Source organism: Stomoxys calcitrans, chromosome 5, assembly GCF_963082655.1.
Source record: "Stomoxys calcitrans chromosome 5, idStoCalc2.1, whole genome shotgun sequence".
In the NCBI taxonomy this organism is placed as follows: Eukaryota; Metazoa; Arthropoda; class Insecta; order Diptera; family Muscidae; genus Stomoxys; species Stomoxys calcitrans.
The window spans coordinates 162,241,639-162,259,660 of NC_081556.1; the positions used below are offsets into that span (position 1 = coordinate 162,241,639).

General features: G+C 38.5%; 2 protein-coding genes and 1 long non-coding RNA gene across 9 annotated transcripts; 1 reads left to right on the forward strand and 2 right to left on the reverse strand.

The window, feature by feature from the left end:
- Positions 1-123: 123 nt before the first annotated feature.
- LOC106086154 (uncharacterized) lies at positions 124-7,562 on the reverse strand. 6 transcript variants are annotated; one of them, XM_013250699.2, is made up of 9 exons: positions 7,319-7,562; positions 2,213-2,358; positions 1,565-1,914; positions 1,285-1,476; positions 1,077-1,228; positions 893-991; positions 712-830; positions 402-596; positions 124-325 (listed from the first exon to the last, which is right to left on the reverse strand). In XM_013250699.2, the coding sequence occupies exons 1-9, from the start codon at positions 7,339-7,341 to the stop codon at positions 228-230; spliced, it is 1,374 nt and encodes a 457-aa protein (XP_013106153.2). In that variant the 5' UTR covers positions 7,342-7,562; the 3' UTR covers positions 124-227. The 6 variants fall into 6 exon arrangements, with proteins under 6 accessions (XP_013106153.2, XP_059224642.1, XP_013106156.1 ...); XM_059368659.1 differs by having other exon boundaries at positions 124-346; XM_013250702.2 differs by lacking the exon at positions 7,319-7,562 and adding an exon at positions 2,708-2,779 and having other exon boundaries at positions 124-346; positions 2,213-2,411.
- Positions 3,245-17,988, forward strand: LOC106086152 (probable lysine-specific demethylase 4A). 2 transcript variants are annotated; one of them, XR_009398307.1, is made up of 6 exons: positions 3,245-3,578; positions 3,645-4,505; positions 11,885-12,207; positions 12,423-12,547; positions 12,647-12,778; positions 17,854-17,988. XR_009398307.1 is itself a non-coding variant. In XM_013250698.2 (3 exons), the coding sequence occupies exons 1-3, from the start codon at positions 3,340-3,342 to the stop codon at positions 12,273-12,275; spliced, it is 1,491 nt and encodes a 496-aa protein (XP_013106152.1). In that variant the 5' UTR covers positions 3,245-3,339; the 3' UTR covers positions 12,276-12,383. The 2 variants fall into 2 exon arrangements, 1 of the variants encoding a protein (XP_013106152.1); XM_013250698.2 differs by lacking the exons at positions 12,423-12,547; positions 12,647-12,778; positions 17,854-17,988 and having other exon boundaries at positions 11,885-12,383.
- On the reverse strand, positions 4,224-7,309 carry LOC131997619 (uncharacterized). Its single transcript, XR_009398309.1, has 2 exons — positions 7,202-7,309; positions 4,224-4,737 (listed from the first exon to the last, which is right to left on the reverse strand). It is a non-coding gene; the product is annotated as an uncharacterized LOC131997619 (long non-coding RNA).
- Positions 17,989-18,022: the final 34 nt, after the last annotated feature.

Here is an 18,022-nt window from a genome sequence, read left to right on the forward strand (position 1 = left end):
TACGATAGCTATAAAACTAAAATTTCCTGGAAAATCTTCATTTAATTTTGGAGTGCATTAAGTTATACATGTCAAATGAGTATGAGATCTTCGTTCAAAATTGAAACTAAAACGTTTTAAACATTGATGTGAAAAAACAAAAATTAATTTAATGTTAAGAAAAAAAGGTTAAAGATGATAAATTCGAATTTATATCTATGTTAAATTAGTTGTTTCAGATGTTCGATTCAATCTCCTAGCACATGGATATCGTCGTCATGGTCCTTTTGCTTTTGACGCACAGCCACTGCAGTTTCCACTAGCAAGTACAGACATTTAAATTTATCTTTAGCACAACAACCAAAACCTGGAATTATGAAAGATGTGTTCAATTTTTATTAGCAGCAAATAAATTAACTTACCCTTAATTAAATGGCCTCTCGTATTACTTGCTACTATGTCGTTGTTGCTGAATATAATGTTATTATTTGCATTCCGGGCAAAATTATTAGACGTGACTACTGTAGCTTCCGCTCCAACAATAGCTTCTTCAGGGTTGATAGTTTCTTCACCAGACAAAATGATGTTAGAAGACTGATGTTGTGTTGAAGGAACAGCTTTATAAAAAATTATTTCGATTAATGCAAACAATTATAGCGTGTGAGGAATAAAGCAATTTCTCTTTAATTTCAACAATAAAATGGGTAGAAATAAGGCATAACTTGGACATACCCGTAGCTTGTGAGGATCTTTCACTAAGAGAATGTGAAGCACGCGACATCTGAGGGTGTGACGAAGACCAAAATGTATTATGGGCTGTGTTTGGACTAGTCGTAGTGACTTCTTCGGTGCTAAAATATGTTCATATAATTGTTTTTACACAATTGTTTAAAGGAATTTTTTTATAACTTACTTCATAACAGATTGCCAGGCATCAGAATTCCCAAATTTGCCTTCTTCTTCACTGGCTGCATCACAGGTATCGTATTCATTGACACTATCATCTTCTGACCTAGGATTAGCAAAACTCATTGAAATATAAGAGTGTATGTTTTGTGTACTAGCGAAACCAATTATATCATAGTCATTTTAGTTACCTATATATAACACTGTCGTCATATTCGATTTCCGGTTCAACTTTTACCATCTGCCCACCTGGGGTTTGGACAAAATGACCAAGAGCTGTTAACACATTAGCCACGCCATCATGAACTTCTTCACCTTCGACTTCCTCGGTGGCTCCAACTATCTAATATAGATGAAATCACTAGCAATAACAGAAAAATAAAGTAGCAAAGTATATACCACTTCTGACGCCGGGCTTCCTGTTATTGGATTTGGGCCATTTCCTGAAACATTAATACTTCCAGTGGAATTTGTTGATGAGTTGAGCTTTTTGCCCCGGCGCGATATTGTAAAATGTAGTGGGTCGTTTCCTTCCCGCCTTATCATTTCGGGTAAAATTCGACGGCGCGCATTTATAAACCAGTTGCATACCTAAAAAAGATGATCGCTTTAAATTCCGTCATACTCTACATCTATGCAGTGACAAAGCAAATACAAGGTTAATGAATTAACTGCTGACCTGTAAAACAGTCAAATTAGCTTCTTGCGAAAGTGTAAATTTTTCTGCATCGCTTGGATAGGCATTATATCGGTGTTCATACAACCACCTCTTGAGTATTTTTACGGAGTGCTTTGGCAGATTCCCACGTCTTTTCCGAAGCATGCTACCATCCTGGGAGTCCATCATTATGTCTTTGAAATCTTTCGTATCGTGCATATCAGATATATCATGTTCTGAAATATCTTCCTCGACAATAGTTTCATGATGGTCATCTTCTTCCACCACTCCCAACACTGTAACGCTTCCATCATGTGCCACATCATGTCCATCGTCTTCAACACTTGATGTAGACTGGAATCGGTCCCTAGCTAAAAATATTATTAAGAAACACCATTCTTTCAAATGCATTGCGAAAAAAATTACCAAAACAGTTTTATTATCTTTTGGTGAAAATGACATCTCCAACTGGATTTTAGCATAAGAAATCATGACACGACGGGCCCCTTGTTTTTGTACTTTTGTCGTTTGCATACGTCAAATTACGTAATCTGACATATTGTTGAAAAATATTATGGCAGGTAGATGACGGACGTTATCATCCGTCAAATGAAGAAACTTTGGAGAAGTCATTTTAGCACATCAGCAATACAAACCGAGACAACATACCTTCATGTGAAATAATTTGTGCTTGAATTTGTGCCTCTTGAGCCATGTCTTGTATATCTTGACGTATCTGGCGATCTAGGGCAGAGTTAACTTCCTCCTGGTGATGTAAAGTATCTGGAGACAACATTTGCTTGCAATGTATCGATCTATCCGAAAATAAGTGAAACTACAATGTTAAGTGAATCCAGCAAATCCGTCCCTATACGGATAAAATAAGAGACGTTTCTGTTAGACTATTAAATTGTTTTTCAACGCCTTCTATACACGCTCGTAACTCTAAATCACTACCACCACCACTGCAAATAACTTTTTTCTTCCTACGGCAATATTGGCAAAGTGTTTTAATATTAATTTTATGGTATCAATAGCAGTCAAATTAATTTGTTTATAACTTATACATTATTATTAATATATTTGCGCCAATATTTTGACAGACATATATGTCAATTTTGTATACCTATATGTCAATCTTTTGTTGATTACTTCAAAACTTACTTTGTGATTCAAAACTTCAAGTCTGAAATGTTTAAATGCTGCTTAATTTTAAATGTTGGTAGCACTTAAAGAATTCTTTCGAATTAGTTGAACGCTACTTAAAATCAGACAGCGTAGAAACAGGCACGGTATGGGCAGTTTACACGATACGAAAAGAGGAAATCTAATAATAAACGACCGTGTTCATAAAACTTAATGCTGCTTTAATGACAGTTCTATAAATGAAATCTGTCGAATAGACTTTAAGGTTGCATTAGGTTTTGTGAATACAACTGAAAGTATTTAATCCAACCACTCACAAGCAATATTCATTGTGCTATGCGGATTTGCTTGACAATTTCTACTTTTAAAATGACACAAAGAACTGTATTCTTTGTGTGTAACAGCGAAAAATGCGTGTGATTTATATATACCGAGAGTCAATCTTGTTTTCGACGGCCTCATAAAAATTTCATTTGATATAACGTAAATAGTGATTTGACTGAAAAATAAATATTTCTAATAAATCTGACAACAGATCTGCGCAGCCAACTTTTAAATATAATAATGTCAAATTAAATTAAGGCTTCTAAACATGGTAGTGAAAATCGTAATCAGCTGGTTTTGTTTTTGAAACAAATTTAGAAAACAATATGTCTAGCAAATCCGGCGATAGTATTAAAAAAATACCAAGAATTTTAACTTTCCGGCCATCGTATGATGAATTCAAAAACTTTTCATCTTACATTGATTACATAGAATCTAGGGGCGCACATCGGGCAGGTCTTGCAAAAATAATACCACCTCCCGAATGGCGCCCAAGAAAAGGTGGATACGATATAGATCATATAAATATGACCATTCCAGCTCCGATATCTCAGGTTGTGTCAGGGTGAGATGAAAATTTATTATAATATAGTTGGTACGAAGATTCATGCGAGGTGTGTTTTTCTTTCAGGAAACAGGGAGAGTATCAGCAAATAAATGTCCTAAAAAGATCCATGACGTTGCGCCAATTTAAGGAACTTGCCGAATCGGAACGGTATCAGACACCAAAGCATTTCGACTACGACGATTTAGAACGTAAATATTGGAAAAATGTCACCTATATTGCTCCGCTTTATGCTGCTGACATAAAAGGTTCTTTAAGCGACGACGATTTAAAGGTGTGGAATATCGATCGTTTGGAAACAATACTAGACTATGTGAACAAAGACTACGGTATTGAAATAGATGGTGTAAATACCGCCTATTTATATTTTGGCATGTGGAAGAGTTCATTTGCTTGGCATACTGAGGACATGGATTTATACTCAATTAACTATCTTCATTTTGGAGCTCCCAAAACATGGTATGCAATTCCACCTGCTTATGGACGTAATCTGGAGAAATTGGCCAATCGAATTTTTTACGAAAACTATCAGAACTGCAATTCTCATTTGCGGCATAAAATGACACTTATTAGTCCTCAGGTTTTAAAGCAATATAAAATTCCCTATAATCGTATCACTCAGGAAGCAGGAGAAATTATGATAACTTTTCCATATGGATATCATGCTGGTTTTAATCATGGGTTTAACGGAGCTGAATCGACAAACTTTGCTTCTAAGCGATGGATAGAATATGGCAAAAGGGCTTCAATATGTCATTGTCGCAAAGACATGGTGAAGATATCTATGGAAACATTTGTGAAAAGGTTTCAACCTGATCGTTACGAAAGCTGGTTAAATGGAGTTGATTACGGATGTCACCCTGAAGAACCAGATAAAATTTATGCTGCACCTCCTCCAACCATTAACAAGTATACATATTTGAAAAGGTAATTATCGTCACATTTTGTTCCAATCCACATTAGGTATATATGGTTTTGGAAAACGGAAAAGCATTCCTATACTGTTGTTGTTGTAGCAGTATATTGTAAAACTGAGGCGTCAGTCCTTGGCGATGAATGATCGGGTCAAACCGGTACGTACAACCGACTGCCATGGATAGAGATGAAATAGAAAAACGTTTTGCTATGTAGCGCATTCCGAAATAGTCTGTGAATACAACTGGAAAAACAAAAAGGAAATCAATTATAGAATTGCTTAGAATGAATCATACTATTATTGTTATTAGAGAGTTTTCTATCAATGGTCATATATTTTTCATACTTATCGGTCGGTTGGAAATTCTCTTTGCTACGAACAGCCGTAAAAAAATGAAAAATGTTGTGGCCATATTTCCTTATGTGGAGGTAGCGATTCTCGTCAAGCTCCAAGGTGAGCAAGCTCATTCCGGTCCAGGGGACCGATCGCCACGGGAACGTTATGGCTATTGTATATTTAAAGGCGCCAATAACTCGCCTTGTCATATCGAGGAGTTTCACGCGACTGCAATTCCAGCAACAATTGCTATTACCAAAATCGTTAGGCATATATGGTTTTGGAAAATAAAAAAGTATTCTTATACTGTTGCTGTTGTAGCAGTGTATTGTATACCCATGCGGCAGCCCTTGGCGATGAAGGACCCCATCGGGTCAATCCGGTACGTAGAAGATGAAATAGAAAAATGATTTGTTATGAAGCACTGTCCGAATCTTTGGTCTGTAGGTGTTGAGGCGGCTGCATCTGCCCGAACGTAATTGAGCCAGAACTACTCTGGTTTGCCGGGGGAGGTCCATTTTTTCAGGTGCAACTGGAGGCGGTCGTTCTCCAAGGACTACATTCACCTGGTAGCTATGTACCGCATCTGGTACCGTGTCTGCATGAATGTTGTCTAGACCCGCTTAATGTAGAGGTTCTCTCTTGTAGACTTGCTTCTGGGCGGTGAATATCTATCCACAAGATGATGATGTGCTTGCATGAATGTTGTCTAGAACCGCTTGATCTAGAGTTTCTCTTTTGTAGCGTTGAGGAGACAGCCCGTCGCCGTTCGGTGGGTGGCATTCTGACAGATCTGAATATTGTTGCACTGCGTGTCACAGAGCTGACGAGACGACACTGGCGCTGCATAACTAACATTCTGACAGATCTGAATATTGTTGCACTGCGTGTCACAGAGCTGACGAGACGACAATGGCGCTGCATAACTTATAACAAACCGGCCAATTGCTTTGTACGATGTCAACAAGGTTTCTTTGTCTGCACCCCAAGTGCTGCCGGCAAATGACTTGAGGACCTTGTTTCTACTTTTGACTTTATCGCAAATTGCTGTGGCATGTGAGAAGAATGTGTAAGAGCTGTCAAATGTGACGCCAAATATTTTGGGACACTTGATAGTCGGAATCATTTCTCCATCGACCATCACAGTCAACTCGGCATTCACCTCACGCGTATTTGTAGTAAACAATGGGGCTGAAGATTTGGTGGCAGATATCTTCAGATTTCTTGCGGCGAAATATGAGGCAAGTTCGTTGAGGTAGACGTTCAACCTATCCCAGATGTCAACAATGCGTCTGCATATGATACTATCTGTATGCCGTCTGGAGGGGGTGGAATGAAGGATAAGTAGAGGTTAAACAGAGCCAAAGATATTACCACGACTTGGGAAACTCCCTGTTTCACTCTACGGTGCTACTGGCAACCACACAGATATTTCGCGACCCAGCGTTTCAGCCCTCGCTGGAGGGACGTGTTGGCGATGTCCTCAAATAGTTTGGCATGGCTGACCGTGTCGAGTGCCTTCGAAAGGTCCAGTGCCACGAGGACCGTCCTATTACATGGCCTGGGCTGATTGAAGCCACGGCAAATGTGTGCGGTGATGGTGTGCAAAGCAGTTGTTGTGCTATGCAGTATTCGAAAGACATGTTGATGCTCGGCGAATGGAAATTCTCCTACGAGGCTCGGGAGGAGCAATGCCTGGTGAGAGAAGAGAGATTGATCTGTACGACTCCCTCAAACTTGGGTCCTTTCCAGGCTTCAGTAGCGGGATCATTCTGCCCATCTTCCACACAGGAAACTATAAGAGTGTTCAAAGACAGCTTGAGGACAGTAGTAAAGTACTCAACTCAAGGTATATCTAGATTCTTCAGCATCAGAGTAGAGATTTCATCGGGGCCCAACGCCTTAGATGAATTGGCGCCACGGATGACATTCGTAACTTCGCCCACGGTAAATTGTGGTTGTTGTCCATCGGCTCGAAGACCACTGATACGACGAATGGCTCTCCTCCTTGCCCTGTCACCCTCGTGATGCACAATAAATTGACGGTTGAACAACCTGGCGCATCTCTTCGTCGCCAAAAGTGACTGAGGTCCTGTCATCCCGTCTGACGGGGTTCGAGAGTGACTTAAAAGTAGACCACAGCTTGCCTAAACCTGTGCCTTAGTTACATTGCTCAAAGTGTTTCAGCCACGAATTCCGACTATGTTCGTTGACTAAGTTCAGCCGGGCCGAATCTTATATGCCCTCCACCATTGATCGCATTTGTCAAGATCTTTGAAATACTTTGTCAAATATATAAATGAGCTATATGAAGTTGTTGACCTATATGGACCTTACTTGTCATGCCGTACAAGTCATTGAAAAATAATACCTCTAAAATTTCGGGCAAGTTGTATAAAAATTGCGCCCTCAATAGGCTCAGAAAGTCAAATTGGGAGTTTGGTTTATTTGGCAGCTATATCAGATTATGAACCGATTTAGATCATACTTGGCACATTTGTTGAAAGTCATATCAAAACGTCATATGCAAAATTTCAGCGAAATTAGATAAGAATTGCGTCTAGGGCTCAAGAAGTCAAAAATGGAATCCGGTTTCTACGGGAGCTATATCAGGATATGGACCGATTTAGACTGACGTTGTTAAGGGTGCAAAACGAAATAAAACGCAAACAATTAACAAATTTATGAATATTTTTAATTTTGCTTCCTGACACGTCACTTATATTTTTCGAATCTATCAATTTTTTCTGTACAATGAAAAGAAAAGAAAATGACAATCCAATGCCTACTCAATCTAACATATTTTTTAAAACTCAAAAGTGTTATATAAACTAACAAAGAAAATGAAAACTGAACCTACTTTGTTAAAAAATAAATAATTTAAACGATTGAGAATGTCAAATGTGGATACACCACAAGACCATACTTAACACAGCTGTTGGAAGTCATAGCAGAATTTCAGCCAAATTGGATAAGAATTGCTCCCTCTAGAAGCTTAAGAAGTCTAATCAGGAGATCGGTTTATATGTCAGCTATATCAGGCTATGGACTTATTTAGATCATACTTGCGCAGTTTTTTGAAGTCATACCAAGTCTACGTACCTGGTACCGGGTCAATCTGGGACGTAGAAGATGAAATAGAAAAATGTTTTGCTATGTTGCACAGTCCGAAATAGTCTATGTGAATATAACTAGAAAAAGAACATGTAAAATCGTGCTAAGTTCAGCCGGGCCGAATCTTATATGCCCTCTACCATTGATCGTATTTGTCAAGTTCTTTGAAATATTTTGTCAAATATATATGAGCTATATGAAGTTATTGACCGATATGGACCTTAATTGTCATGCCGTACATGTCAATGAAAAATATCATCTCGAAAATTTCGGGAAAATTTAATAATGATTGCGCCCTCAAGGGGTTAAAAAAATCAAATTGGGAGATACGTTTATATGGCCGATTATGAACCGATTAAGATCATACCTGGCACAATTGGAAGTCATACAAAAACTTCATATGCAAAATTTCAGCAAGATTGGATAAGAATTGCGCCGTCTAGGGCTGAAGAAGTTAAAAAAGGAGCAGCTTTATCAGGTTATGGACTGATTTGTTGGAAGTCATACCAAAACGACATATACAAAAATATCAACCAAATTGGATAACAATTGCGCACTATAGAGCTCAAGAAGTATAATCGAAAGATCGGTTTATATACCTTCTATATCAGGTTATGGACTGATTAAGACCATACCTAGGGCAGTTATTGGAAACCATAACAAAACAATTCATGAACAATTTCAGCCAAATCGGATGAGAATTGCGCCCTCTAGAAGCTCAAAAAGTCAAGACCCAAGATCGCTTTATATGACAACAATATCAAAACAAGGGCCGATTTGGCCCATTTACAATCGCCACCAGCCTAATATAATAAGAAGAACTTGTCTAAACTTTCTAGCGCCTAGATTTACTAAGTCGAAAGTTAGCGTTTTTTCGACAGGCGGACGGACGGAACTTACAATAATAAAAAGTACTTGTGCAAAATTTCAAGCGCCTAGCTTTAATCCTTCGAAAGTTATAATGCTTTCGACAGACGGACGGACGTGGCTAGATCAACTTAAAATGTCATGACGATCAAGAATATATATACTTTATGTGGTCTTAGAAGATTATTTCGAGGTGTTACAAAAGGAATGACGAAATTAGTATACCCCCATTCTATGGTGGAGGGTATAAAAAGGAGATCATATTATAGAATTGCTCAGAATGAATCATACCATTAATGCTATTTGAGAGTTTTCTACACTTGGGGTTCGGTTGGAATTTCTCTTTGCTACGAACAGCCGTAAATAAAATGAATAATATTGTTGATGTTGTAGCCATATTTCCATATGTGAAGGTAGCGATCCTCGTCAAGCTCATTCCGGTCCATGGAACCGATTGCCACGGGATCGTTATTGCCATTTGTTATTTGAAGGCACAAATAATTCGCATTGTCATATCGAAGAGTATCATACGCACTCAGTGTTTAGGCAAGAGTCGGTGGCGCGTCCACATGTTGCTGATAGTAGAATTCTCTACCAGCGGTATCGATCAGAGAGAGAGAGAGAGGCGCCATTTAATAACCAATGGTCACCCTGTTACCGCGAAGATCGGTCTTTTGAACCGGAACGAGCTTGCTTAACTGCGGGAGCTTAACGAGGATCGCTAACTCCACAAGAAAATGTGGTTACAACAAAAACAACTATTTTAGTACAAAATAAACAGTGTGTGGGAGTAATAGTTTATTATAATTTTTAATTGCTTTATTATTTCACTATTTTCAGTTGTTGTTGTTGTAGCAGTTTATTGTGTACTATCTTTCGTCTGCTTGATTCTGTTGAGTGTCAAGATCCAGGAACTCCGCGACTAAGATGGGATGCGTCCACAGGGATCTGGGTCTGAGTCGAGTGGGTCTGGCCGGGCAGTTAAACAGGTGACGTGTATCGTGCGGTCCCTGGTTACAATCGGGACATACATTTTGCACGTCGGCATCAATCCTAGCTCTGTGGGAATTGAGGCGGCTGCATCTGCCGGAACGTAATTGAGCCAGAACCACTCTGGTTTGCCGGGGGAGGTCGATTTCTTCGGGTGCAATGGGTGGCGGTCGTTCTCCAAGGACTACATTCACCCGGTAGCCAATTAACGCGTCTGCTACCGTGTCTGCATGAATGTTGTTCAGACCCGCTTGATATGCCGCTTGATCTAGAGGTTCTCTCTTGTAGCGCTGGACCTCACGCTCTAGATCGTGTAGATCAACCTTAAGGCTTCTGGGCGGTGGGTATCTATCCACAAGATGATGATTTGGATGATTTCTGCGATAACAGCCCAAAAGGTATTGCTTAGACAGCATGTAGTTATGTCTTCGCACTGGTAGGATCTTTGTCTCCTGATGGAGGTGGTCCACATGAGAACTAAGGAGACAGCCCGTCGCAGTTCGGAGGGCGGCATTCTGACAGATCTGAATATTATTCCACTGCGTGTCACAAAGTTGACGTGACCACACTGGCGCTGCATAACTTACCACAGACCGGCCAATTGCTTTGTACGTGGTCAACAAGGTTTCTTTGTCTGCACCCCAAGTGCTGTCAGCGAGTGACTTGAGGACCTTGTTTCTACTTTTGACTTTATTGCAGATTGCTGTGGCATGTGGGGAGAAAGTGTAGGAGCTGTCAAATGTGACGCCAAGTATTTTGGGACACTTGATGGTCGGAATCATTTCTCCATCGACCATCACAGTCAGCTCAGAATTCACCTCACGCGTATTTGTAGTGAACAGTGTGGCTGAAGATTTGGTGGCGGATATCTTCAGATTTCTTGCAGCGAAATATGAGGCAAGCTCGTTGAGGTAGACGTTCAACCTATCGCAGATGTCATCAATGGGTGGGGGGCCTGATGCCATGATCGTACAGTCGTCCGCATATGATACGATCTCTATGCCGTCTGGAGGAGGTGGGATGGAGGATAGGTAGAGGTTAAACAGAGCCGGAGATATCACCCCACCTTGGGGAACTCCCTGTTTCACTCTACGGTGTTTTGACTTCTTATCCCTAAATTCCACAAATGACTGGCGGCCACACAGATAATTCGCGACCCAACGTTTCAGGCCTGGCTGGAGGGACGTTTTGGCGATGTCCTCAAATAATTTGGCATGGCTGACCGTGTCGAATGCCTTCGATAGGTCCAGTGCCACGAGGACCGTCCTATCACATGGCCTGGGTTGATTGAAGCCACGGCAAATGTGTGTGGTGATGGCATGCAAAGCTGTTGTTGTGCTGTGCAGTCTCCGAAATCCCGTCTACCGGGGTTCGAGAGAGACTTAACAGTGGCCCACAATTTGCCTGCACCGGTGCCTAAGTTACATTGCTCCAAGTGTTCCAGCCACAAATTCCGTTTATGTTCGTTGTCTACCCTGTTTATTTCCAGATTCAGCTCGCTGATTCTGGGGTTAGCGGGGTCCATAGCACGAATACCATCACGCTCGTCTGCGAGTACCACTGCTTGCGCCGGGAAATTGGGTCGCACTTGCGGTATTCGACCGGCTGGTATAAAGCGAGCGGCTGCTGCGTTGATGATGTCTCGGAATTTCCTCTCGGCCACAAGCACATCAGAGGGGGGTGGCAGTTCATTGAAGCGGCGATTGGTATACTCTCTGAAGCCAGTCCAATTGGCCTTCTTGTAATTGATGAACGTCCGGCGCTCAGAGGTTATGAATAGTACGTGTACTATTTTCAGTAATTATTAAAACTGTTAAGATTGATCGAACCAGTTTGAATCATTAAATAAAGACATTTTCTTCTTCACAGTATGAAATCATTTTTTGTTCAAAACGGCAATTTTTTAACTTCACTTTTATCAATTACTCTCCTTAAGCTTATAATAGGATTTAGGGCATATTTGTAAGTTCGAGTATAGAGTTTATGTTTATTTCATGGATTTCTTCATTTAATTTTACTATTTAAATTAAAAGAAATACCGACGGTGTAATTCATTTAATTTTTTTTGTTTATTTATTTTTAGAAAATCTTCTGAAAGTTCCGAGTTATCCCAAAATTCGTGTTGTAAGAAAACCCATCCACAAAAACGCGGTTGTTCGTTAGCTCTAGGAGAAGACTCCTTAACACCAAACGAAGAATTACAAAGCAACGTCTTTATATCATGTAGTTTGACAGCGAAGCATCTTTTTTTGAAAAAAGTTCCAACTTTGAAACTTCACAAACTTGATACAAGTGAATTGGGTCTACAAAAACAAATGGACTTTAGCAACGTTATAGCAGAACAATTACAACAAATTTGGAAAGACCTGCCATGTCCCAATCCTGGAGAAAATCTTCTTACAGATGGTATTATAAAAAACACAAAACGTATGCGTTTTCAAACTAAAACTATAATATTAGATGATGACGATTAGAAAATATTGTTTTTGAATTATAAATATCCACACAAATACAATACAAAATACTACTTTTAAACAAAACAATAAATTATACTAAACTAAAAAAATAAACTTTAAAAACTAGTTCAGTATTGGTGTATTCATCCTTCATTCGTTTGCTAGGTTCTGTTCGACATCCAGATCTAGGAACTCTGCGACTTTGACGGGGTGCGTCCGGAGCAGGGATGCCAACTTAGCGCTTTTCGCACTAGATTTGGTCCTTTTAAGGACACGCAAAACCCGAAAAGGTACCACATAGGGCCAAACGAAAAAGGCACTAAGTGAACTATATTATATTTTTAGTTAGTGCTATTACTATTTTTGCCACTTTGAACTTTCTTTTATAGGAATCCCAATTTTACTGTCGAGTTTTGCCACGGCGAGCTTTAGAGAAGTCTATTTCATCTATCAACGTTTTTTAAATTTCCCACAAACATTCCATAAAAGAACAGGATATACTTCTCTCAAATAATTTTAAGGTATGTAAAATTTTTAAAAATTTGTAACTATTTTTTCTAGAAAATTTTACCCTTTTTACAAATGCTTTTTGATTGCAAGCGTGCATTAATCCCAGCCCAGTTACAAACGTATTTAAGCCAGTAATATTCTGGTGGCTGCGGATGGTGTCCAAAAGCGACATTCACCTGGTAGCTGTTCACCGCTTGCACTACTGTATCCTAGTGAATGCTTAACTTCATCCAAAATTTCATCAAAATTGTGCGTGTCGAGCACAGATCAGAAAAAAATCTTAGGGTCTTGAGACCAATATTTCGAGTGTTACAAATAAAATGACGAAATTAGTTTACCCTATATGTCGGGACCTTGACCACTTAGTGTCTTAAGACCAATATTTCCCAACCTAAGGTGTACTCCATTCTTAAAAGACTTTATTTCAGCCCGATATTTTCATGATATCTGATTTAGGGGTGTCTTAGGGTCTTGAGAGTATTTTTCTTTTCTTAGAGTATTTTCGGAAAGGGGTAGACCCCAGAAAATTGGTCCCAAAAGTGGGTATCAATTCTTGATCTACCCCCCAATACCTTTTATTTAAGATCCACATTGACATGGTCGGTAATTTTGCCCGATTTAGGGGTGTTTTGGGGATTTTAGTGATCCCCCAAACGCTAAACCCGGAAAATATATCAGCAACGTGCTCTATTGTCATATATCTATATATCATTTATTTGAACCCCATATGACCATTGGCCTCAAAATTGGATATCAAATTCGTTTTCTAATCTCATTTAAACTCTTTATTGCAAAAGTCAGCAAATATGTCCGGTTTGGGGTATTGGCCCTAAAAACTATAAATATATAGTTCTACTCTCTTTAGGACCCAAATTGTCTTGGTGAGCAAATACGTCCTATTTGGAGGTTGTTATGGTGGTGGGACTTTCCCTAGACAGTTGGGCCGTAATGTTGATATCAGATACGTGGTCTACTCCCAAATACCTTTAATTTGAACCTCATATTTCCATAATCGGCAAACATGGTTTGGCAAGCAAACTTTGCCTTGCTTGCCAAACCACTATTTACAGGTAATTAAGATGTTCTTAAAATCTTCTTAATGTGCTTTCCGAATAAATGCCTTAGTTTTAGTGCACTAAGTTATGGGCTATTGAATAATTTTGTTAAAAACTTCGGCTAATCCACTTTAGTACTTTGATGACGATTTTTTATTTTTGTTAAATATATAAAAAAATATTTTGCGCTAATCTTAATTTAATCTTAAATAATCTCATAATTTGCATAATGTTTTTATAAGTTATGCTAATTTTTGTAGAAAACATAAAGTGTTAGAACCGAAAATCGAAATTTTAAATAGAGATATCTATGTTCTTGCAGTTGTAAACTTGTTTTTGACTATTTTATTTGCGTTTTAAATATTATAGGTACTTATTTTCTTATTATAAGAGGCCTCCTTTTTTATGCCTAGTCAAAACGGCGTGCCGCAGAGCGAAAGACATCCTTAATTGAATTTGCATGGGGAAAATGTATTTATTTGCATTTTAAATATTATAGGTACTTATTTTCTTATTATACGAGGCCTCCTTTTTTATGCCTAGTCAAAACGGCGTGCCCCAGAGTGACACCACTCACTAGAGAAGTTTTAACATAGCAAGACATCTTACAAATGTCGGCAACTTTAGCAAAAAGCTTTATTTTTAAAAATTATCAAATAAAAAAAATTACGGAAATCTTGCCCAATATCACCACTAAACAATGTCACCGTTCAGACTCTGCATAAAAAAAGAGATCCCTAATCATTAGGTTAAAACATTAATCGGACTGAACTTATTGATATGAGAAAGACATCCTTAATTGAATTTGCATGGGGAAAATGTATTTATAAATATTGAAAAACTTCCCTGCAGCGAGCGTCAATATCAAAATTTTAGTCTTTTTTAGTGACATTGTCTACACCACTACCGACGAAGTGTACCCCATTGAAAACTGCCAGTAGACAATGACACTACTGACTATGTAGTTCTTTTCGAGAAGTGATTTTTTTGGTGGCATTTGACCGCTACTCTACTACTGACAAAGTGCACCCCAACCAATATAAACGCGTATTGAAATTAAACACATTTGACCACGCGCTACTACAGACAAAGTGTACTCCAATCAATATAAATGCGTATTGAGATTTAACATAGGGCATAGGGTTAGCATAAAAAAATTAGAAATTACTATATTTTCAAAATTATTGCAATTTAGTCTATAGAAAAACATTGAAACAATTTTTTTTAACTGAAAACTACTTCTCAATCGAAAGAAAATACATTGACATTTGAATTCGTACCAATATCGATAGAAAAAGAGTAGTGACAAAGAGATATATGACCACCGTAGAATCATATAAAAGGTGTAGCCGATGCCCAACAACAACAAATTGGGATACAACTCTGTTCCACTAACTAGTCAAAGCAAATTTAGACACACATAGAAATGTCAAGGAATTGACATTTGAAGGCAACATGTTCGAACTTCTAAGAGAAAAAAAAACACTGAATGCGTTGTGATAATTAAGCAAATTGTCATAAAAGGACAGAGGCCACCGTAGCGTAAAGGTAAGCGTGTCCGTCTATGACGCTGAACGCCTGGGTTCGAATCCTGGTGAGAACATCTGAAACAATTTTCAGCGGTGTTAATCCCCTCCTAATGCAGGCGACATTTGTGAGGTATTGTATAATTTGGTATTGCAGCCACGCAAAAACTTCTCCACAAAGAGATGTCGCAATGCGGCACCTCGTTCGGACTCGACTATAAAAAGTAGGCCCCTTTTCATTGAGCTTAAACTTAAACTTGAACCGGACAGTATTCATTGATATTTGAGAAGTTGGCCCTTGTTCCTTAATGGAATGCTCATGGGCAAATTTGCAGTCATAGATAGCCAAACAGCCAGTAGCAAATGAGCCATTTTCCCATACTCGGGCTTAAAGCTAATTGCAAACAGCCAGTAGCAATTGAGCCATTTTCCTATACACGGGCTCTGTTATAAAAAGGGGGCCCTTTATCATTGAGCTTAAACCGTCTTTGTTTGCTTTAAATGACCGGCAGCAAATAAACCATTTTTCCTATACATGGGCTAAAAGCGAATTACAATTATAAATATAAAGAAGCGTTGTCCACAAACGCAAAAAATTGCTTGTCGGCTAACTTTTGTTTCATCATGTTGCAGACAACTAATGGTATTGCCGCAATACCAACTACTATATATTGGATCATTTTGTCATTTTGTCTGCAACACATCGAAATCAAAATTTCTGACCCTTAAAGCCTTCAGGACAACTATAGGACACATAGTACTAAGGAGACACTTATACAGATTAGGTGCTGCAAGTGACAGCGTAAAAGGGGAAGGCGACAAGACTCTGAAGTGTTTCCCTTCCCAACATCGGACTTTCATGGCCTACAAATACTGACACACTGTTGTGGACCAACTTAGAGCCAGCCAGGACAGCCTATCATTTATACCCTCCATCATAGGATAGGGGTATACTAATTTCGCCATTCCGTTTGTAACTCATCAAAATATTGATCTGATACCTAATAAAGTATATATATATATTCTTGAACGTCTTCACGTTCATAGTCTATGTAGCAATGCCCGTCCGTCTGTCGAAAACACGCTAACTTTCAAATTAGTAATGGTAGGCGCTTAAAATTTTGCACAAATACTTCTTTTTAGTGCCAGTTAGTTGGGATTATAAATGAGCCAATATTTTGGTACAGCTGCCATATAAACCAATCTTCGTTCATGCTATGACTCCAAACAACTGTGCTAATAGTTCAAATCGGTTCATAATTTTATATAGCTGCCATATAAACCGATCTAGGATCTTGATTTTTTGAGCCTTTATAGTGCGCAATTCTCCTCCAATGTGGCTGAAATTTTGCTCAAGGTATTTTGCTACGACTTCCAACAATTGTGCCAAGTATGGTCTAAATCGGTTCGTAGCCTGATATAGCTGCCATAGAGTGCACAATTATTATCCGATTTAGCAGAAATTTTGCAAGAAGTGCTTTGTTTTGGCTTCAATCAACTTTGCCAAGTATGGTCTAAACCGGTTTACAACCTGATATAGCTCCGAATCTGTTTTATCCTTTATTCTTTGTTTCACTATAATGAGGTACCGGACAAATAACTTAACAAATACGATCTATGGTATTTGGGTTAGGTTATATAAGATTCGACCCGGCTTAGCTTAGCACGCTTTTACTTGTTTTTATGTATTATAATTAGAAATGGGAATAAGCATTAAAAAACTAAGCACTACCGACTTAAGCTATCGATATCTAATCTGCGGAGGTTTTATTGTAATAATATTCAATGCATAAATAATATGCTGGCAAGGGATTTCATATGCATTTACTTTTACTGAGCACAAGAAGAAGAGTAATAAAAATTGTAAAAATCATGTATCAACGTATTATTTAGATAATCATCACATAACTGTCAGCTTTCGATGTCTTTGAAGGTTTTGTGATTAAATTAGTCGTAGCTGTAAATATATACAGTGGTACTGATGCTATACAACGGTAGTATCTAAATGGCGTAATTGGAGAATGCCGATTCAGCGATTCACTTTTGTTTACTGTTTACATTCAGACCTTGTAGTTATGTATGTATACACTGCAAAGTGCATCTACGTCCGATCACACGAATGTTGTCTTATCTATGCATTTATTTGCTTATGGTACGTGTAAACCGTTTTAAATTTCGAAACACAATGTGTTCAATCATTAAATAACGCGTAGAAATCACAAATCCTACATAAGGAAATAATACCCTGATCCAATTGTGACGTCTATCTACTTGACCCAAAGACAAAAGTGTGCATGTGTTTCACGGATAACAAAAATCATATAATACGTTAACAATAGACAATGCGGAATAGCGAGAAGCTGCGGGCTGCCGAAGTCAAATATAATATTGACCATATATTTTGAAAAACTCGATGTAGTATTTAAAGGTTTGAATCATTAATTTCACACGATCATTTGTAACTATAACGTATGTTTTGTTTTTCTTGTTTACATTTGTATACAGTATAATAGTTGGACCACGCCTCATCTGTAAGGCGAAGAGAAAATGCATTTCTATCACTAATCATTAAATAACGCATAGAAGTCATAAATCATACATAAGGAAATAACACCCACATCCAATTGTGACGTCCATATTCTTGACCAAAGGACAAAAGTGTGCATGTGTTTCA

What these genes read in the sequence shown, in the direction of transcription:
- LOC106086152 (XM_013250698.2), top strand. Translation starts at nt 3,340, where the DNA reads ATGTCTAGCAAATCCGGCGATAGTATTAAAAAAATACCAAGAATTTTA. An exon ending in ATATCTCAGGTTGTGTCAGG is followed by an intron (nt 3,579 to 3,644) that starts GTGAGATGAAAA and finishes TTTTTCTTTCAG; the next exon opens with GAAACAGGGAGAGTATCAGC. An exon ending in AAGTATACATATTTGAAAAG is followed by an intron (nt 4,506 to 11,884) that starts GTAATTATCGTC and finishes ATTTATTTTTAG; the next exon opens with AAAATCTTCTGAAAGTTCCG.
- LOC106086154 (XM_059368659.1), bottom strand. Translation starts at nt 7,341, where the DNA reads ATGACTTTCAACAAATGTGCCAA. An exon ending in AAGATCCTCACAAGCTACGG is followed by an intron (nt 597 to 711) that starts GTATGTCCAAGT and finishes TTTTTTATAAAG; the next exon opens with CTGTTCCTTCAACACAACAT. An exon ending in GAGAGGCCATTTAATTAAGG is followed by an intron (nt 347 to 401) that starts GTAAGTTAATTT and finishes TCATAATTCCAG; the next exon opens with GTTTTGGTTGTTGTGCTAAA.